Source organism: Ranitomeya variabilis, chromosome 6 (genome assembly GCF_051348905.1).
Source record: "Ranitomeya variabilis isolate aRanVar5 chromosome 6, aRanVar5.hap1, whole genome shotgun sequence".
NCBI lineage: Eukaryota > Metazoa > Chordata > Amphibia > Anura > Dendrobatidae > Ranitomeya > Ranitomeya variabilis.
Window position 1 is genome coordinate 45,549,589 of NC_135237.1, and position 23,561 is coordinate 45,573,149.

A 23,561-nucleotide genomic window follows, 5' to 3' on the forward strand; every position below is an offset into this window, starting at 1 on the left:
TCTCCTCCTGGTCCTAGGTACCATATAATTGTTAAAAAAAAAAAGGAATTAAAATAAAAAATCATGATATTCTCACCTTCCAGCTTCCCCGGCAGTCTTCCCACTCCTCGCGATGCTCTGGTCCCAATAATGCATTGTGAAAATGACCTGTGATGACGTGCGGTCTCACGAGACCATACGTCATCTGGGGTCATGTCGCAAAGCATTACTGGGACCGGAGCATCGCGAGGAGCGGGAAGCCTGCCGGGGGATGCCGGAAGGTGAGAATATCACGATTTTTTTTTTCACTCTATCTTTTACTATTGATGCTGCATAGGCAGCATCAATAGTAAAAAGTTGGTCACAGTTGTCAAACACTCTGACAAGTGTGACCAACCTGTCAATCAGTTTTCAAGCGATGCTTGGAAAACGCTAGCATTCTGCAAGTTAATTACGCTAGCAAAACGCTAGTGTTTAGCGGGAAAACGCATGCCAATTCCGCATGCGATATACCCTCGGCAGGAGTTGCAGAATTGCCGCGGAAATTTCCGTGGCAATTCTGCAACGTGTGCACTTAGCCTTAGGGTATGTGCGCACGTTGCTGATTCCAATGCAGATTTTTCCGCGCGGATTCTGCAAAATCCACAGGTAAAACGCCCTGCGTTTTACCTGTGGATTTTCTGTAGTTTTTGTGCGGATTTCGCCTGCGTTTTTACACCTGCGGTTTCCTATTAAGGAATAGATGTAAAACGCTGCGGAATCCGCGCAAAGAATTGACATGCTGCAGAAAATAAACCGCTGCGTTTCCACGTGGAATTTTCAGCAGCATGTGCACAGCGGATTTAGTTTTCCGTAGGTTAACATGCTACTGTACAACGCATGGAAAACTGCTGCAGATCCGCAGTGTCAAATCTGCAAAGTGTGCACACAATGCATTTTTGAAGCATTTTCGCAGTGTTTTTTTTACACACGTAAATGGTCCAAATATGCAATGGAATACTTAAGCAAGGTAATTCAATGACAATCCTGAAGTGTTGTGCACATGATCCATAAATTTTCAACCGTATTTGCACCGTTTTATTTTCTGTAGCATGTCAATTCTTTTTGCGTTTCTGCAGCGTTTTTGACTCATTGACTTCAACAGCTGTCATCCTACTTCACTACACGTTCTCCCTGTCTGAACTGCTAATGTCTCAATAAAGGAACTTTTTATCGGGAAGATGAGTGCACACCATTTTTTCTACTGTTTGAACTTTGCATCTAAAGATGAGACAAGCAGAACATGAAGCAGCAACTGCACACCTGCAAGCTGAAACCGCACGTTTGCAGGCAGAGAAAGTGGAGGAGAGTGCACGCCTGCGAGTGGCTCTAGAAAGACTTCCGGCAGACAAAGAGACAACAGCTGCAATAGCTAAGGCTAGGTTCACATTGCGTTAGGGCAATCCGTTTAGCGCTAGCGGATTGCGCTAACACAATGTTTTTTTAGGGGCCGCGTTAGGGGTCGCGTTAACGTCCCCGCTCTCGCAGATCCCTGATCTGCGAGAGCGGGGAACGGACCTCGGGCGCGCCCCGGACGCTGCAAGCAGCGTCCGAGGCGCGTCACAGAAGAACGGCACATCACTAGCGCGAGCCGAAAAAGGCACGCGCTAGTGATGCGCTGCAGGCTAAATTTACATTGCTGTCAATGGGTGCGCTAACGGACCCGTTGCACGGCGTTAATTGCGACATTTTCGCCATGCAACGCAGTCCGTTAGCGTTAACCCATTAACGCAATGTGAACCTAGCCTTAGGCAGAGTACTTGGAAGCTATGGAGGATCCTGATGATGAGAGACGCAGCAATGTTTTCGGAACACATCTAGAGCAGCAAGATCCAGTGCAGCGCGTCGCAGAGTATGTCCATCAACATTCTGGCATGGAAGACAGTCCTGACGCACTACATCGACCAGCCTATGCCGATTACCAGCTATCCAACTCCGAACTTCACTACTATAGACAAGAGGACACCCAGCATAGAGATGTCGACCACAGCTACCATTCCACTAAGCAGAAGGTACAGCTCCCGTCCCACCTTAAAGAGACACCTTCACTGGAAAGGTACTACGCAGACTATTCGAAGCCAGGAGCGTCTCACAGGTATGGTGGTACACCACACATTAGACATGACTAACACACCGGCTCGTACCAGAACTGACCAAGCCACCATGGACCCGAGAACTGGTTACTAAAGGACTTGTAAAGTTCACTGATAAAGCCGAAAACTATAGATCATGGCGTGCCTCGTTCCAGAACGCCATTAAGGGACTGGACCTTTCTAGTAGAGGGGAATTAGATCTCCTGGTAAAGTGGCTCGGAAGTGAGTCGGTCAAGCATGCCAAAAGACTAAGAGACATTACTATAAAGTATCCACACATAGGTCTACGTAAAGTATGGGAAAGACTTGATGAATGCTATTGGTCCATAGAAGTCATAGAGAATGCTTTATACAAAATAATTGATGATTTTCCTAAGATAGGGCCTAAAGGTTTTCAGAAGCTTAGAGAATTGAGTGATTTATTGTTAGAGTTACAGGTTGCCCAGAAGGAAGGTCACTTGCCTGGATTGGCATTCTTAGACACTGCTAGGGGTGTCAATCCAATAGTACAGAAACTCCCTTACAACTTAAAAGAAAAGTGGGTTACACATGGTTCACGGTAGAAGCAAACTCATAACATACCATTCCCTCCTTTCCCTGTATTTGTAGAATTTGTCACCCAACAAGCTAGGATCAGAAATGACCCTAGTTTTGACTTCACTCTGTCATATTCCACTGCCCCCCGGTGTCAAGCCCAGTAAGACACCTGTGGCTGTCCACAAAACTAATATTGTTTCCACAGGTCCTCACAATACAAGTAAGCCCCCTCCAAAAGAGAACAAACCTCAAGATGTCAGTAAGCAGTGTCCTCTACACAGAAAACCACATCCTCTACTGAAATGCAGAGCCTTCATGGAGAAGTCTTTGGAGGATCGCAAAGGAACTAGTGGATCCAGATATCGACGAAGAGCTCCGTCCTCGAGTGTCTGCTCGACATACAGTGATTTCAAGTCAACACCTCAAATCTCATCGGTTCATCAGGTTTTCAACCTGGAAATCACTTGTTCGAGCCATCGCTTTTCTACATCATGTAGCCCAGTCCTACAAGTCAGCACTACCAGCAAGCCAGAAACCTTGTAAAGTTTGGCATCACTACAAGCATGTGTTTAATGCTTACAACCTAGAAAGAGCCAAGGTTACAATACTTTGTGTTGTACAAAGCATGTCCAATGTCTTTTGGAACAGATGGAGAAGGCAGTATCTCTCCACTCTGCAAATCAGGACAAAGTGGCAGAAAGACCGCCCAAGCATCTAATCTGGCGATGTTGTACTCATCAAAGACAATCAGTCTCATCAGAACGAGTTGCCACTCAGCCTAGTCACCAAGCCTCTTCCCAGCAAGGACGGGAAGGTGCGCAAAGTGGAGGTCAGAGTGTGCAAGCTTGGGGAGAACAAACTGTTCCTCAGGTGAGCTACTGAACTTGTATTGTTATTTTCCCCAAAAGAACCAAATAGTGGCATCCGTTGATGCCAAGCGAGGAGTGTTCTGCCCATTAAAGTGCAGCAAGATAATTCACAATGTAGTACCACTTGTCACCATTAGAGGTCATTAGGTACCCATCTGTCCTGTTCCTGTATTCAGGAGCATTTCTCTTTAAGCCCTGTGTTCTGACTAGAACCGCCCCCTTAGTTTCCCGGGCAAGAAGGTTGTAGCCATTTTCCTCCGGACCTTTGAGTCTTACACATGTGTTCCTGGCTCTCTCTTCCTGTAGATCATTGCTCTTGATAAGCGGATTCCGGTGAGGCTCAAATGTACCTTCATGTTTGTGTTAGAACAGTTATGCAGCCACTGTGTAGCAGAGTGTGTAGTTAGGCATGTTGTGCTTTGTTTCATATTGCTGTTTCTCTGTATGCAGATAGATAATTGCCTGAATAAAGTAGTACAATGTTGACAGCCTGAACTTGCCCTAAGATAGCCGTGATAACTGTGTATCTGTCTTAGGCCGGGGACACACACAACGTATAAAAATACGGTCCGTTTTACACGGACGAGAATCGCCCAAATGTTGCCAAAACAGTGATCCGTGTGCAGTGCGAGGATGCGATTTCCTTGCATCAAATTATCCTTGTGACATCCGTGTGACATCCGTATGGCATCCGTACTGCGATATTTTCTCGCAGGCTTGCAAAACCGACATCTGATGGATTTATGTGCTCAAATGTTCGTTAAAACATATATGTCATTTAGACACACACACACACACATATATATATATATATATATATATATATATATATATATATATATATGTATGTATATATATATATATATATATATATATATATATATATATATACTGTATTTATATTTAATTCAGCGCGAGATATGTGAAAAGCCGGTAATTCAATTGCCGGCTTTTCATTTCTCCTTCCGAAACCCGACATGATATGAGACATGGTTTACATACAGTAAACCATCTCATATCCCTTTTTTTTGGCATATTCCACACTACTAATGTTAGTAGTGTGTATGTGCAAAATTTTGGCGCTGTAGCTTGTAAAATAAAGGGTTAAATGGCGGAAAAAATTGGCGTGGGCTCCCGCGCAATTTTCTCCTCCAGAGTGGTAAAGCCAGTGACTGAGGGCAGATATTAATAGCCTAGAGAGGGTCCATGGTTATTGGCCCCCTCTGGCTACAAACATCTGCCCCCAGCCACCCCAGAAAAGGCACATCTGGAAGATGCGCCTATTCTGGCACTTGGCCACTCTCTTCCCACTCCCGTGTAGCGGTGGGATATGGGGTAATGAAGGGTTAATGTCACCTTGCTATTGTAAGGTGACATTAAGCCAGATTAATAATGGAGAGGCGTCAATTATGACACCTCTCCATTATTAATCCAATAGTACGAAATGGTTAAAAACACACACATTATTTAAAAGTATTTTAATGAAATAAAGACACAGGCTGTTGTAATATTTTATTAGACTCTTAATCCACCTGAAGACCCTTGTCACCTGAAACAAAGTTTAAAAAAAAAACCAAAACAATATTCCATACCTTCCGTCTTTCTGTTCCACGTTGTAAATCCATCTGAAAGGGTTAACTAATTTTACAAGCAGAAGCCTGTTAATGCAGCCACTTCTGCCTGTAAAAACCCTGGGAATGAATGGGAAGCAGGGTGACCTGCTGGATGTCCTCATGAACTGGAGCCTTGGAATTTTTCCCACGCTCGAGTTCATATGAGGACATCCAGCAGGGGGCGCCTCATCACGACTCAAGGTAACTACAGGTCACCCTGCTTCCCATTCATTCCCCGGGTTTTTACAGGCAGAAGGGGCTGCATTAACAGGCTTCTGCTTGTAAAATTAGTTAACCCTTTCAGATGGATTTACAACGTGGGACAGAACAACGAAAGGTATGGAATATTGTTTTTGGTTTTTTTTGGAAACATTGTTTCAGGTGACAAGGGTCTTCAGGTGGATTAAGAGTCTAATAAAATATTACAACACCCTGTGTCTTTATTTCATTAAAATACTTTTAAATAATGTGTGTGTGTTTTTTTAACCATTTCGTACTATTGGATTAATAATGGATAGGTGTCATAATTGACGCCTCTCCATTATTAATCTGGCTTAATGTCACCTTACAATAGCAAGGTGACATTAACCCTTCATTACCCCATATTCCACCGCTACACGGGAGTGGGAAGAGAGTGGCCAAGTGCCAGAATAGGCGCATCTTCCAGATGTGCCTTTTCTGGGGTGGCTGGGGGCAGATGTTTGTAGCCAGGGGGGGGCCAATAACCATGGACCCTCTCTAGGCTATTAATATCTGCCCTCAGTCACTGGCTTTACCACTCTGGCGGAGAAAATTGCGCGGAGCCCACGCCAATTTTTTCCGCCATTTAACCCTTTATTTTACAAGCTACAGCGCCAAAATTTTGCACATACACACTACTAACATTAGTAGTGTGGAATATGCAAAAAAAAAAGGGATATGAGATGGTTTACTGTATGTAAACCATGTCTCATATCATGTCGGGTTTGGGAAGGAGAAGTGAAAAGCCGGTAATTGAATTACCGGCTTTTCACTAACACCGCTGCGTATTTCTCGCAATGCACACGCATGGTCCGTGTGTAATCCGATTTTTTCTTGCACCCATAGACTTGCATTGGCGAGTCTCGGCCGAGATACGCTGACAATCGCAGCATGCTGCGATTTTACTCGGATCCTGAATACGGCGGAGAAAATATCGGATGATGGGAGCTGCACCATAGGTTAACATTGGGCCGAGTGCTATGCGATTTTTTTATCGCATAGCACTCGTCCGTATTACGGTCTAGTGTGACCCCGGCCTTATGCTGTGTTAGCTCTGTAATCTCTCTTTTATTCATGTTATTGCATTCTGTAGCATGCTGTGATGTGCCAAGTACTGATGCACTGTTATTTTCTTTGTAGCTTTTACCTGATCATCCATCATATCGCATATCTCACAATATCATCCACTATTGTTTTTCATCGTTCAACATCTCAATAAATATAGGCTTACGAACCTATACAGTCTGTTTACTAAGGAAGTGGATGAAGGTTTATCTGTATGCTGGAATCCACACAGCATCATACGTGGAGGAAGGCAGAACAATAAGGCTGTTTTGTGAAACTGTATCATATGCCTTTGCAAAGTTCAGATAAATCACATCAGCCACATTACCAACATCCAGATTTGCACTTACCTCCTCATAGAAGCCAAACATGTTAGACATTACTTATTCTTCACGAATCCTTGCTGGTTGTCAGTTATTATATTATTATCTACAATATATTTCTGCAGGTCATCTCTTATGATGTCCGCAAAAACTTTGCACACTACTGATGTCAGGCTAACCGTATGGTAGTTACCTGGCTCCACCTTCTTACCTTTCTTAAATATCGGTACCACATCAGGCAGCCATCCTCCAATTCTGTGGCACCACCCCTGTTACAAGAGAGTCTAAGAATATGAGATACAACGGTCTGTAAATTTCTGAACTTAATTCCCTCAGTATCCGTGGATGAATGCTATCTGGTTCGGGGAATTTGTCAATGTTTAATTTGCTGAGACGCAAGCGTACTTCTTTTTGCATTAAACTAGTTATATCAAGTGGTGAACTTTTATTTTTGCCTTGTTAAATGATCCCTGGAACAATCAGTTCATTGGTGAACATGGATGAAAAGTGCCTGCTTAATATATCAGCCTTTTCTTTGTCCTCTATATTTATCTTGTTATTATTGTCTTTTCGCCGATACCATCTGTTTTTGTTTTTTTTTTTACATTAATGTATTTACAAAATGTTTGTGGATTCATTTTAATGTCACTGGCTATTTATTTCTCTGTAGATACATATTTATTTGCATTTTGCAGTGAGAAATAAGTAATTGATCCCTTACCAACCATTAAGAGTTCTGGCTCATACAGACCTGTTAGATGTTCCTAACAAAACCTATATAAATCTCCCATAAAAATACAACTTCTTTGACCTGCAGCAAAGCATACAGTACATGTAACCGAAAAAAGAATAGTCTTACTGGGTCAGGAACTGTATAGCATGCATATGCCTACATATCTTTCATAAATCCATAAAGACTATATAAAAAGGATATGAAAAAGGATAATGAAAGAGTTCAAGCTTTATTAATCTTATATCAAAAATATTAACAAATAACAAATAATATAAAAAAACAGGTTTGAAGACCAAAAAAGGACAAGCAAAGACAGCAAAGAAAGGGAAACAGTCGGGTTTGACAAAATTGCCCATCCCTTTAAGACTCTTAGATAAGGAGTCCTATTAGTAGGAACCTGACTAAGGGCAGATGCACCCCTGTAAAATAACACTAAGAGGCCCTACTAGTCAGAAAAAGTAACAAACACAATCTTAACAAGTCACATGTAGGTATGGTTTGCCAATCTAGGCGGTTGTTGCAACGCTAAACCATACCAGAAGTCATGGTTCCTCTATAAAAGGACGGGTATTCGTCTCTGCACCACACTGTGCTGCACCTCAACGCGCGTTTCGCCCGCTAGGCTTCGTCATGAGGTGTGTCTAACTTAAAAATTAGGCTCCCTTTATAGTGCAGGACCACAACACAATGGAAGACCATAGAAGAGATCCAAGACAGGAATAATAATAGTAGAAAATATCTTTATTTAATAGACGTGATATTTATACATGAAAAAATTAAAAAATTGTGCACACACTAGACAATAATATATTATGCCAGACTAAAAAAGAATTAAATAATAAAATACAAAGAAAAAATGTATAAAAATAAATATATCCAATATTTTCTGTATTTCAGACCACATATGGTTAATCAGACCCAGACAAAATATATTGTATATGGTATATTGTCTCCCTCAAATAATCCAATGAGTGAGATAAAGCACAAGCAACTAAAGTGAAAAAAGTTAGTGCAAATATGCAAATATATCTCAAAACAATGTGTAAAAAATACTCAATTGTAACCATGTAAAAATATATAAAGTGCAGTGTGCTACATAGCAATGTGTAAAAAATATTCAATTACAACCATATAAAAATATAAAGTGCGGTGTGCTACATAACCAAAACTCACAAGTGTCCAAGAGGGCAAAATGGACAAAGTAAACGAAGAGGGGCCTAAAATAGCCGTGTATCAGAGAGGTGAGTAAGCAATAATAGTACTGGGGTAAATCAAGTGGGTGATCCAAAAAAGAGTGATATACCTATTAAGTCCGTCCGGTCATCAAAGTGTGCGCACCCCGACGTGCATTTCGGAAAGGAGGAGAAAGGAGGGGGTAGCTACCCCCTGACGAAGGAAACTCCTTTCGGAAATACACGTCGGGGTGCGCACACTTTGATGACCGGACGGACTTAATAGGTATATCACTCTTTTTTGGATCACCCACTTGATTTACCCCAGTACTATTATTGCTTACTCACTTCTCTGATACATGGCTATATAAGGCCCCTCTTCGTTTACTTTGTCCATTTTGCCCTCTTGGACACTTGTGAGTTTTGGTTATGTAGCACACCGCACTTTATATTTTTATATGGTTGTAATTGAATATTTTTTACACATTGCTATGTAGCACACTGCACTTTATATATTTTTACATGGTTACAATTGAGTATTTTTTACACATTGTTTTGAGATATATTTGAACTAACTTTTTTCACTTTAGTTGCTTGTGCTTTATCTCACTCACTGGATTATTTGAGGGAGACAATATACCATATACAATATATTTTGTCTGGGTCTGATTAACCATATGTGGTCTGAAATACAGAAAATATTGGATATATTTATTTTTATACATTTTTTCTTTGTATTTTATTATTCAATTCCTTTTTTAGTCTGGCATAATATATTATTGTCTAGTGTGTGCACAATTTTTTTATTTTTTCATGTATAAATATCACGTCTATTAAATAAAGATATTTTCTACTATTATTATTCCTGTCTTGGATCTCTTCTATGGTCTTCCATTGTGTTGTGGTCCTTCACTTTTTGAGTGGTTTATCACTCACCTCCTCTGTAGTGCACTGGGTGTATGTATAAATTTTATACAGCGTATATTTATTTATCGTCCTATACATATATTTGTGATCTATCTGATATACTACTACCCCAATAGGTGGTACTACTGTGTTTTAATCCCTTTATAGTGCGTATAATAGTAAAACAATAAACAGCTGTTGTGTAGAGCTCCATTACTCTTGGTGCGATAGTCTCAGTAAAGTGTAAAAAAAGGACCCTACTACACCTTCACCCAATGGGGAATCAGACCCCATATTCGGTAGTGATGCCGCGCCCCCCTGGCCAGCGCCAGTGAACGGCGCCGCACGTGATCGGAGGGAGGATAAAAAAAATCATCCCCGCGATTACCACAGCAACTGAACGCTGCGCCAGGCACGGACCCAAGGCAGGTCACATTCAGCAGTGCGTCTGGGTGCGTAGACTAACAGTCTCTAAACCAGCGCTATATAGATGGTAAATGTTCAGATTCTAATCTGACCATGTTTGTAGTAATACAAGTGGCCGAAAATTATAGAAAAAATAAAAATAAAAAAGGTTTGTAACAGCGTCAGAATGTAAAGCATATAGGGTAGGGGCAGTCAGTAAGCGAGGCATCAAGATCTTACATATAAATAAATCAACATTTTGGTAAGTGGTAATATGGAAAGGGAAAAAATGATAGGATAAAAATAAGAAACATAACATATTATGATAACAATATATATATAATAAATCAAAAAGTAATACCCAAAAAATAGAAAACAAAATCATAATCATTCTTCTCATCCTATCTTCTTGTTCCTTGCTCAATGACTACACCAACTGGTCCCACAACTGTAGGCGCTGACAAGACAACCTGGCAGCCTCAGGAAAGGCAAGGGTGAAAGACACGCAGGATCCCCGAGGAGGCACCGAACCAGGGTAAAGATCATAAATAAAATGGTTATCTGAAACCATATCCAGATCTGAAATATTGTAAGCTAAATAAAATCAGATATATAAGACATATAAAACATAAATAAAAACATAAGCGAAGAGAGCCTAATATAAAAAAAAGCTTGATCTTACATTTAAAGGAAAGACTTAGAGCTAATAAATTCATTTAGACCAAAGGGGGTGGTAGTGTTTAGGGGGACCATCCACTTGGTCTCTAATTGTAAAAGTTTACGTTTTAAGTCGCCAGCCCTTATTCCCATATACACACGACCTATCCCACAGACTTTCAGGCCTTTTAGGTTACAGTCATGGTGTTCACGAAAGTGTCTTGGGATGTTTTTTAATTTCTCAAAACCTGTATCAGCTTTCCCTGCATTAAAGGGAACCTGTCACCACGTTTTTGGAAGATGGGATAAAAATAGCGTTAAATAGGGGCAGAGGTGGGCGTTACATTAGTGTGTGTGTTATGCGTTTATTACCCACCTAAGTTGCCGAAATAACTTTGCAAAGTCTCCGTTTTCGCCTGTCAATCAGGCTGGTCAGGTCGCATGGGCGTTGTCTTCCCCCAGATTTGGCGTAGTTTTCCGTTGGTGGCGTAGTGGTGTGCGCATGCCCAAAGTCCGGAATCCTCTTCCAGGGGATTTAAAATAGCGCGGTGTTCGTTATTGCATTGGTGATCGGTGGGCGCGGCCATCTTCCTTTGGCCGCGCGTGCGCAGAAGCGGCGCTCTGCTGGCCGCGGCTTCAGGAAAATGGCCGCCGCGATATCCATCTGCGCACGCGCGGCATCCCGCGGCCATTTTCCTGAAGCCGCGGCCAGCAGAGCGCCGCTTCTGCGCACGCGCGGCCAAAGGAAGATGGCCGCGCCCACCGATCACCAATGCAATAACGAACACCGCGCTATTTTAAATCCCCTGGAAGAGGATTCCGGACTTTGGGCATGCGCACACCACTACGCCACCAACGGAAAACTACGCCAAATCTGGGTGAAGACACCACGCCCATGTGACCTGACCAGCCTGATTGACAGGCGAAAACGGAGACTTTGCAAAGTTATTTCGGCAACTTAGGTGGGTAATAAACGCATAACACACACACTAATGTAACGCCCACCTCTGCCCCTATTTAACGCTATTTTTATCCCATCTTCCAAAAACGTGGTGACAGGTTCCCTTTAAGGATATCTCCTGTATCCGCACCTTCAGGGCTCTTGTGGTTATTCCTATATATATTAAGCCACAGGGGCATGTGAGATGATATATAACAGATTCTGTATTGCATGAAATGTGATGAACGATCTTAAAAAATGTATCTCCCTTAGCGTTGGAGAACTGTGTGGTTTTTGGAATAAATTTGCAAACAGAGCATGACCCACAGGAGAATGAACCCTATGGTAGGCCATTACTGCCAAACAGTAGTTGATTATACACTCTGCAACAAATTTCAGGGAGGTTCTTGTCCCCTGAGAAAATTTTATTGTATCTTATAGATTTTGACATGCTGAACACGAATATGTGCTCCAAAACTCTGTATCACGTAAGGTTTTTTAACCCCTTCATGACCAGAGTTTTTTTTTATTTTTCGTTTTTCGCTTCCCTTCTTTCCAGAGCCATAACTTTTTTATTTTTCCGTCAATATGGCTGTGTGAGGGCTTATTTTTTGCAGGATGAGCTGACGTTTTTAATGATACCACTTTTGTGCAGATGCGTTCTTTTGATTGCCCGTTATTGCATTTTAATGCAATGTCGCAGCAACCAAAAAAAACTAATTTTGGCGTTTAGATTTTTTTTATCGCTACGCCGTTTAGCAATCATGTTAATCCTTTGATTTTTTTTGATCGGGCAATTCTGAACGCGGCGATACCAAATATGTGAAGGTTTTAATTTTTTATTGTTTTAATTTGATTGGGGCGAAAAGGGGGTGATTTGAACTTTTATGTTTTTTTTATTTTTTTTAATATTTTTAAACACTTTTTTTTTAAACTTTTGGCATGCTTCAATAGCCTCCATAGGCAGCTTCCATAGCGCGATCGCCTCTGCTACATAGAGGTCATACTCAGATCACTTCTATGCAGCAGAATTACAGGCTTGCTATGAGTGCCGACCACAGGGTGGTGCTCATAGCAGTCTGCCATCAACAACCATAGAGGTCTCGAGGAGACCTCTGGTTGTGATGGCAATGCAGCGATCACCCCCGATCACGTGATGGGGGTCGTCACTGCTCTTATTTCTGGTCCGGCGTCCGGAAGTGCATTTAAATGCCCGCTGTCAGAGTTTACAGCGGCATTTTACTACTTAATAGGTGCGGGTGGATCGCGATTCCGCTCGCACCTATTGTGGGCACATGTCAGCTGTTTTGAACCTTTTTGAATATCTTTAGATTTGTAGCCACATTCTTTAAACCTTTTAGTAAGGTTTTCTGCCTGTTGATGAAATGTAAAATCATCAGAGCAGATACGACGTATTCTTAAGAATTGGCCAATCGGTATTGATTTTTTTCAGTTGTGGTAGATGAGACGAAACAGCACGTAACAATGCGTTTGTTGCTATATTCTTTCGGAACACATCTGTAGCCACCATACCATCGGCCCTTCTTGTGATTAGGATATCAAGAAACTCCATTGTAAATGTATTGTATTTCCAGGTTAAATTGATATTCCAATCATTAGTATTAAGGCGTTGGAGGAAATTGTCTAATTGTGCCGTGGAGCCATTTATCTTGTTATTATTGTCTTTTAACCCCTTCACCCCAAGGGTGGTTTGCACGTTAATGACCGGGCCAATTTTTACAATTCTGACCACTGTCCCTTTATGAGGTTATAACTCTGGAACGCTTCAACGGATCTTGGCGATTCTGACATTGTTTTCTCGTGACATATTGTACTTCATGATAGTGGTAAAATTTCTTCGATATAACTTGCGTTTATTTGTGAAAAAAATGAATATTTGGCGAAAATGTTGAAAATTTCGCAATTTTCCAACTTTGAATTTTTATGCCCTTAAATCACAGACATATGTCACGCAAAATACTTAATAAGTAACATTTCCCACATGTCTACTTTACATCAGCACAATTTTGGAGCCAAAATTTTTTTTTGTGACGGAGTTATAAGGGTTAAAAGTTGACCAGCAATTTTTCATTTTTACAACACCATTTTTTTTTAGGGACCACATCTCATTTGAAGTCATTTTGAGGGGTCTATATGATAGAAAATACCCAAGTGTGACACAATTCTAAAAACTGCACCCCTCAAGGTACTCAAAACCACTTTCAAGAAGTTTATTAACCCTTCAGATGTTTCACAGGAATTTTTGGAATGTTTAAATAAAAATGAACATTTAACTTTTTTTCACACAAAATTTATTTCAGCTCCAATTTGTGTTATTTTACCAAGGGTAACAGGAGAAAATAGACCCCAAAATTTGTTGTACAATTTGTCCTGAGTACGCTGATACCCCATATGTGGGGGTAAACCACTGTTTGGGCGCATGGCAGAGCTCGGAAGGGAAGGAGCGCCATTTGACTTTTCAATGCAAAATTGACTGGAATTGAGATGGGACGCCATGTTGTGTTTGGAGAGCCCCTGATGTGCCTAAACATTGAAACCCCCCACAAGTGACACCATTTTGGAAAGTAGACCCCTTAAGGAACTTATCTAGATGTGTGTTGAGCACTTTGACCCAACAAGTGCTTCACAGAAGTTTATAATGCAGAGCCGTAAAAATAAAAAATCATATTTTTTCACAAAAATGATTTTTCGCCCCCATTTTTTTATTTCCCCAAGGGTAAGAGAAGAAATTAGACCACAAAAGTTGTTGTGCAATTTGTCCTGAGTACGACGATACCCCATATGTGGGGGTAAACCACTGTTTGGGCGCATAGCAGAGCTCGGAAGGGAAGGAGCGCTATTTTACTTTTCAATGCAAAATTGACTGGAATTAAGATGGGATGCCATGTTGCGTTTGGAGAGCCCTTGATGTGCCTAAACATTAAAAACCCCCACAAGTGACACCATTTTGGAAAGTAGACCCCTTAAGGAACTTATCTAGATGTGTTTTGAGAGCTTTGAACCCCCAAGTGTTTCGCTACAGTTTATAACGCAGAGCCGTGAAAATAAAAATTCTTTTTTTTTTTTCACAAAAATGATTTTTTAGCCCCCAGTTTTGTATTTTCACAAGGGTATCAGGATAAATTGGACCCCAAAAGTTGTTGTCCAGTTTGTCCTGAGTACGCTGATACCCCATATGTGGGGGGGAACCACTGTTTGGGCGCATGACAGAGCTCGGAAGGGAAGGAGCGCCATTTGGAATGCAGACTTAAATGGATTGGTCTGCAGGCGTCACGTTGCATTTGCAGAGCCCCTGATGTACCCAAACAGTACAAACCCCCCACAATTGACCCCATATTGGAAACTAGACCCCCCAAGGAACTTATCTAGATGTGTTGTGAGAACTTTGAACCCCCAAGTGTTTCACTACAGTTTATAACGCAGAGCCGTGAAAATAAAAATTATTTTCTTTTTTCACAAAAATGATTTTTTAGCCCCCAGTTTTGTGTTTTCACAAGGGTATCAGGATAAATTGGACCACAAAAGTTGTTGTACAATTTGTCCTGAGTACGCTGATGCCCCATATGTTGGGGTAAACCCCTGTTTGGGCACACGGGAGAGCTCTGAAGGGAAGGAGCACTGTTTTCCTTTTTCAACGCAGAATTGGCTGGAATTGAGATCGGATGCCATGTCCCGTTTGGAGAGCCCCTGATGTGCCTAAACAGTGGAAACCCCCCAATTATAACTGAAACCCTAATCCAAACACACCCCTTACCCTAATCCCAACAGTAACCCTAACCACTCCTCTAACCCAGACACACCCAACCCTATTCCCAACCGTAAATGTAATCCAAACCCTAACCCTATCTTTAGCCCCAACCCTAACTGTAGCCCCAACCCTTGCCCCTACCCTAGCCCTAACCCTAGCCCTAACCCTAGCAATAACCCTAGCCCTATCACTAGCCCTATCACTAGCCCTAACACTAGCCGTAACACTAACCCTAGCCCTAACCCTAGCCCTAACCCTAGCTCCAACCCTAGCCCTAACCCTAGCCCTAACCCTAGCCCCAACCCTAGCCCTAACCCTAGCCCCAACCCTAGCCCTAACCCTAGCCCCAACCCTAGCCCTAACCCTAACCCTAGCCCTAACGCTTGCCCTCACCCTAACCCTAACCCTAGCCCTAACTCTAGTCCTAACTCTAGCCCTAACCCTAACCCTAACCCTAATGGGAAAATGGAAATAAATACATTTTTTAATTTTTGTATTTTTCCCTAACTAAGGGGGTGATGAAGGGGGGTTTGATTTACTTTTATAGCGGGTTTTTTAGCGGATTTTTATGATTGGCAGCCGTCACACACTGAAAGACGCTTTTCATTGCAAAAAATATTTTTTACGTTACCACATTTTGAGAGCTATAATTTTTCCATATTTGAGTCCACAGAGTCATGTGAGATCTTGTTTTTTGCGGGACGAGTTGACGTTTTTATTGGTAACATTTTCGGACACGTGACATTTTTTGATCGCTTTTTATTCCGATTTTTGTGAGGCAGAGTGATCAAAAACCAGCTATTCATGAATTTCTTTTGGGGGAGGCGTTTATACCGTTCCGCGTTTGGTAAAATTGATAAAGCAGTTTTATTCGTTGGGTCAGTACGATTACAGCGATATCTCATTTATATCATTTTTTTATGTTTTGGCGCTTTTGTACGATAAAAACTATTTTATAGAAAAAATAATTATTTTGGTATCGCTTTATTCTCAGGACTATAACTTTTTTATTTTTTTGCTGATGATGCTGAGTGGCGGCTCGTTTTTTGCGGGACAAGATGACGTTTTCAGCGGTACCATGGTTATTTATATCAGTCTTTTTGATCGCGTGTTATTCCACTTTTTGTTCGGCAGTATGATAATAAAGCGTTGTTTTTTGCCTCGTTTTTTTTTTTTTCTTACGGTGTTTACTGAAGGGGTTAACTAGTGGGGCAGTTTTATAGGTTGGGTCGTTACGGACGCGGCGATACTAAATATGTGTACTTTTATTGTTTGGTTTTTTTATTTAGCTAAAGAAATGTATTTATGGGAATAATAAATATATATTTTTTTTCTTTATTTAGGATTTTTTTTTTTTTTACACACGTGGAGAATTTTTTTTTTACTTTTTTACTTTGTCCCAGGGGGGGACATTACAGATCATTGATCTGACAGTGTGCACAGCACTCTGTCAGATCGACGATCTGCTGTGCAGGGCTGCAGGCTTACCAAGCGCCTGCTCTGAGCAGGCACTCGGTAAGCCACCTCCCTCCCTGCAGGACCCGGATGCCGCGGCCATCTTGGATCCGGGACCTGCGGCGAGGAGGGAGGTAGGAGACCCTCGGAGCAACGCGATCACATCGCGTTGCTGCGGGGGTCTCAGGGAAGCCCGCAGGGAGCCCCCTCCCTGCGCGATGCTTCCCTATACCGCCGGCACACCGCGATCATGTTTGATCGCGGTGTGCCGGGGGTTAATGTGCCGGGGGCGGTCCGTGACCGCTCCTGGCACATAGTGCCGGATGTCAGCTGCGATATGCAGCTGACACCCGGCCGCGATCGGCCGCGCTCCCCCCGTGAGCGTGGCCGATCGGTGATGACGTACTATCCCGTCGGTGGTCATACGGGCCCACCCCACCTCGACGGGATAGTACGTCCGATGTCAGGAAGGGGTTAAGGGGTGGATACCATCTTTTTTTTCTTTTTGACATTGCTGTATTTACAAAATTTGGGGGGATTTATTTTAATGTCACTGGCTATTTATTTCTCTGTAGATAACTTTGCTAGCTTGATTTCTTTTAGAATCTTTATGCTCCTGAAATGCTATTTCTGTTTTTGAATACCTTTTGTTTTTGTCTTATTAAACTTTGTACTGTCTTATTTATTCATAATGGTTTCTTTTTATTCCTTGACATTTTATTACCAGAGGGTATACAGTGGGGGAAATAAGTATTTGTCCCTTGCTGATTTTGTAAGTTTGCCCACTGATAAAGACAGGAATAGTCTATAATTTTAAGGGTAGGTTAATTTTAACATTGAGAAATAGAATATCAAAAATAAAATCCCGAAAATCACATTGTATAAATTTATTTGCATTTTGCAGGGAGAAATAAGTATTTGATCCCCTACCAACCATTAAGAGTTATGGCTCATACTGATCTGTTAGACGCTCCTAGTCAACTCGTTGGAGAAAAAAAGAGTTCCTTGTTCCAGCTCCTTGGGTAAAAATCTTCAAAATTTTATTCTAATGATTAAAACATGACAATAGACATGCTCCAACTTGTTACCTGCATTAAAGACACCTCTCTTACATAGTCACCTTTATAAACGACTCCTGTCCACAGACTTAATTAATCAGCCAGACGCTAACCAAAGAGCATTCTAAGGATGTCAGGGACAAGATCATAGACCTGCACAAAGCTGGAATGGGCTAAAGAACCATAAGTAAGACACTGGGTGAGATGGAGACAACTGTTGGTGCAATAGTAAGAAAATGGAAGAAATACAAAAGGACTGTCAGTCGACATCAATGTGGGGCACCATGCAAAATCTCACCTCGTGGGGTATCCTCGATCATGAGGAAGGTGAGAGATCAGCCTAAAACTGGAACTTGTTGATAATCTCAAGGCAGCTGGGACCACAGTCACCAAGAAAACTATTGGTAACACATTACGCCATAAAGGTTTAAAATCCTGCACTGCCCACAAGGTCCCCCTGCTCAAGAAGGCACATGTGCAGGCCCATCTGAAGTTTGCCAATGAACACCTGGATGATTCTGTGAGTGATTGGGAGAAGGTGCTGTGTCCAGATGAGACAAAAATTGAGCTCTTTGGCATTAACTCAACTCGCCGTGTTTGGAGGTAGAGAAATGCTGCCTATGACCCAAAGAACACCATCACCCCTGTCAAACATGGAGGTGAAAACATTATGTTTCTCTGCTAAGGGCACAGGACTACTTCACCGCATCAATGGGAGAATGGATCAAGCCATGTACCATAAAATCCTAAGTGACAACCTCCTTCCCTCTGCAAAGCATATTAAAAATGGGTCGCGGCTGGGTCTTCTAGCAAGACAATGACCCAAAACATACAGCTAAGGCAACAAAGGAGTGCCTCAAAAAGAAGCACATTAAGGTCATGGAGTGGCCTAGCCAGTCTCCAGACCTTAATCCCATAGAGAACTTATGGAGGGAGTTGAAGCTCCGAGTTGCCAAGTGACAGCCTCAAAATCTTAATGATTTAGAGATGACCTGCAAAGAGGAGTGGACCAAAATTCCTCCTGACGTGCGCAAACCTCATCATCAACTCTACAAAACGTCCGAATGCTGTACTTGCCAACAAGGGTTTTGCCACCAAGTACTAAGACTTGTTTGCCAGAGGGATTAAATAGTTATTTCTCACTGCAAAATGCAAATAAATTTATATAACTTATGCAATGTGATTTTCTGGATTTTATTTTTGATATATCTCTCAATGTTAAAATTAACCTACCCTTAAAATTAATGACTGTTCAAGAGAGGCCGTACTGGGCCCAAGGCACATAAAGGGAGGCCGACATGACATGGTTACGTGGGACCTGGTGAGCTGATACGGGGTTTTAGCTAGGAACTGGAACAGTGGGGGTTAATTGGAAGGTGAGGAAAGGGTTAATGGCCACGGTTTAAACTGTAAAGGAGGTGGGATTAGGGGGCGAGGGGAGGGGGGAGTGTAAGAGGGAGCACGTACCTCACGCAGGCATCCATTTTAGGTACCTGCTAGACGTGTGGAATCTCCCACCCACTCTCCCTTTTTCTTGCTTGCTTAATCTGCGGGGTGTTGGCCTTGGAAGGGTTAGTTTATTTCCATGTATGGGGTACACAAAAAGGTAGTTGTTTATGGTATGGTTAATACTGATGGCAAAATGTCACAGCAGTTTGGCGGGGGTGGAGGTCCTCGAAGTCGGTGGAAATGGTAAATGGTGGTTCACTGGGGGGGGGGGGGATCTTGAGAGGTCCTGGACTCCCCATGAGTGAATTTAATGAGGCGTGGTTCGATTATCCCACTGGAGGGGTATTCAAGGGACCCTGGCATGGGTTCTGGTTTGGTGGACCAGGTTGGTTGTTGTCTATCCCTGAGCTGGTGCTTTACGGCTGGGGGTAAGACTTAACCTGGGGGAGCAATGTGGAATTTGGATACTTGAGGTTTATAACTTTTGGGCTTCGAGGACCACCCCTCCTAATTTTGGTTTGTTAAAGAAATTTGTGTTATACTTTTGTTAATAAAATGGCTGCTGTGGCCAATTACCGTATATACTCGAGTATAAGCTGAGATTTTCAGCCCACTTTTTTGGGCTGAAAGTGACCCTCTCGGCTTATACTCGAGTCAGTGTCGGTGTGGGGTCGGCGGGTGAGGGGGAGCGGCGGCTGTAATATACTCACCTGTTCCTGGCGCTGTCCCTGCATCTCCGATGGTCTCTGGGCAGCTCTTCCTGTGTTCAGCGGTCACGTGGTACCGCTCATTAAAGTCATGAATATGCACGCATATTCATGACTGTAATGTGCGGTACGTGACCGCTGATACCGCCGGCTCCCGAAGACCATCTGACAGTGAGACGCTGCCAGGGACCGCGCCGGGAGCAGGTACTGTAATTATATCAGGGGAGGGGGAGCATTGCGCGATAGTCACCTGTACCCCGTTCCATCGCTGCGCGCTGCTCTGTCTTCCATCCTCTGGCTGTGACTGTTCAGGTCAGAGGGCGCGATGACGCGATTAGTGTGTGCGCCGCCCTCTGCCTGAACAGTCAGTGCGGGGGTTGGAAGACAGAGTGGCGCGCAGCGATAAAACGTGGAAGGTGACTATCGCAAGTGCCGGGGGCCTGAGCGAAGAGAGGTGAGTATGTGATTTTTTTATTTTAATCGCAGCACCAGCAAATGGGGCAAATGTGTGGAGCATCTTATGGGGCATATATGAGGAGCATCTTATGGGGCATGATGTGTGGAGCATCTCATGGGGCCCCTAATGTGTGGAGCATCTCATGCGGCCCCTGATGTGTGGAGCATCTCATGTGGCCCCTAATGTGTGGAGCATCTCATGGGGCCATAATGTGTGGAGCATCTTATGGGGCCATCAACCTTTATGCAGCATTGTATGGGGCAAATGTGTCTATGGAGCATCTTATGGGGCCATTATTAACCTTTGTGCAGGATTATATGGGGCGTATTTTGTATGGAGCATCTTATGGGGCCCTTCATGAACTGTATGGAACATTATATGGGGCTCCTGATTCAATATGGATATTCAATAACCCGTAACCTACTGATGTCTCAATTAATTTTACTTTTATTGGTATCTATTTTTACTTTTGAAATTTACCGGTAGCTGCTGCATTTTCCACCCTAGGCTTATACTCGAGTCAATAAGTTTTCCCAGTTTTTTGTGGCAAAATTTGGGGGGTCGGCTTATACTCGGGTCGGCTTATACTCAAGTATATACAGTAAATCCAATCATATGTCTCTGTCTGTTTATTGGGGTATGGAAGGGAGGTTAATTTTATAAGGTGTATAAAATCGGTTCACGGAACTCACGTATACCATTTTGTCATGTCTTTGTCAGTGGTCAAACTTTCAAAATCAGCAAGGGATCAAATACTTATTTCCCCTACTGTAAGTTTTCTACAGGATTCTAGTAGTATTTCCTTAAAAATTCCCCTTTTATGTTCGGTATCCCCAGTTATCATGACATAGTCCCAGTCTACTCGATTAAGCTCTTTCCTTAATTTGTTAAAATCAGCTTTACTAAAGTTCCCGGTTTTTGCATTTCCTCTTTTGTATGTTTGATTGAAAATTACACTGAAACCTACCATGTTATGGTCATTACTTCCCAAATGTTCTCTGACCTGTAGATCTGGAATTGTATCTGGTCTGTTTAACAGAACCAGATCCATCAGATTACCTGAAAAACTATTGTACTTTTTGTGATAATAAAATTCTGCATTGATTTTTTTAATGGCATAATTGGCTCTTATTCTCCTTGCTTATTCATAATATAATGAGCTGCTAATATATGGGTACTTTCATAATGTGGAACTGGTACCTGTGCTATACCCTGTTATTATTTGCTGCCTTTTTAATTTGTTGCAGCAATTTATCCTCTACCTGTTCAGATATGTTGAGAGGCTTGTAGCAAACTTCAATTAGCAGTTTTCCATCCCCATGTACATTTTCCCCTACTGACCCTATATTGTCACAGCTCCCCCCAATATCGTCATTGAACACTGGTTTTAAGTTGGATTTTATGAAAATACACACCCCTTGACATTTTTTGTCTTTCCTGTCCTTTTTAAATGCAGTTTGTCACCCGTCTTGGCTCTCATCCAGCCAGGTTTCCGTAATGCCCACCACAGAGTATTCTTTGACCGACATAAGAGTCTCCAGTTCATTCATTTTGTTTGCGAGGCTTCTTGTATTTGCCAGCAATCATTTAATACTATTAGCACATTTGTAACACCTACTCAGGTCCCTAATTTCCTTGCATTTCCGAGCCCCCCTATAACCTCATTGACCCCTATTGTCTCACCCTCTTTGTCTACTCTCTCTATCCCCTTATTAGTACAACTACCCTCCCTCCCCCAGATCCTAGTTTAAAAGCTCCTTCATCCATCTGACCATTTTTTCCCAAGCACAGCTGCACCCTCCCCATTGAGATGCAGCCCATCCCTACCATAGAGCCTGTAGCCAACACAGAAGTCGGCCCAGATCTCCATGAACCCAAACCCTTTATTCCTGAACCAATTTCTGAGCCACTTATTTATCTCCCTTAGCTCTGGTTGTATTTCTAGTGACGCTCGTGGCATCTGCAGTATTTCTGAAAACACCACCTTGGAGGTCTTGGCCTTCAGCTTCTCTCCTAGTTCCCTGTAATAATTTTTAAGCACCTACCATCTCCCTCTAACTCTGTCAATGGTACCGATGTGTACCATGAGTGCTGGGTTTTTCACAGCTCCACCCAGCAATCTGTCTGTCAGATCTGCAATATGTGGAACCCGAGCACTCAGCAGACCAATCAAATTTTAACCTTCCTGACCAGGCCAAATTTTTGAAATCTGAACAGTGTCAAATTTATGTGGTAATAACTCTGGAATGCTTCAACATATTCCAGTGATTCTGAGATTGTTTTTTTGTGACACATTGTACTTTTTGTTAGTGGTAAATTTAGATCGAAGTGTTTAGCGTTTATTTGTGAAATTATCGGAATTTGGGCAAAAGACGAAGATCTGTTGGTGAGGTCCTGGTTCCCCAGTATGGATGGCTTATGGAGATTGGAGATGGGATGCTGGCTAGATTTTGATACACGTGCTACAGTCGTGATATCTATAACCTGGATTGTGAGGAACTATTTTAAGGACTATTGTTGCCGGCTGGAGCTGGATAGACCTGCTATGGTCATCATATCTATCATCTGGATGTGAGGAATTATCTTAAGGTCTGTTGTTGCCAGCTGGAGCAGGAGACATGTGCTACAGTTATATATGTTGATATGGAGCATGAATTGTGACTACAGACTATACAGGCGGAAGATACAAAAGCTGTGGGCCAACCAAAAGTTAGGAGACAGTGAGTTCCACTGCCCCAGTACCAGGTGATGCTATCGGCCCCAGGATGGGATCTTGTGGACTGGGGACTTCCGTTTTTTCCCCATTAATTAGAATGGGTGAAAAACAGTGTAAAAGCTTTGAAGGAATTGACGTGCTGCAGATTTATAAAAATGCTTTGATGGTTCAAATCTGCAAAGAAAAGTAAGCAGTGTGTGCATGAGATTTCAGAAATCTCACTCACTTTGCTGGTACTGAAAAACGCTGCATTTTTTCCTGTGCCAAAAGTGCAATAATGCAATGTGTGAACAAGTCTTTGCTGTTTTTTTTGCCTGCACAGCAGCCCCTAGTCAGAACTGGAGCATGGTTCCCATTCAAGTGAATATTTATGACTGTC

The 23,561-nt window shown here is 42.4% G+C and overlaps 1 protein-coding gene across 1 annotated transcript in view; it reads left to right on the forward strand.

The window, feature by feature from the left end:
• Positions 1–1,770: 1,770 nt before the first annotated feature.
• LOC143783406 (uncharacterized) overlaps positions 1,771–23,561 on the forward strand; it is a 31,034-nt gene continuing 9,243 nt past the window's right edge. Inside the window, exon 1 of the mRNA XM_077271823.1 lies at positions 1,771–2,113. Within this exon, the coding sequence (XP_077127938.1) occupies positions 1,788–2,113 (326 nt within the window). The 5' untranslated portion in view covers positions 1,771–1,787. The remainder of the gene's footprint in view (positions 2,114–23,561) is intronic.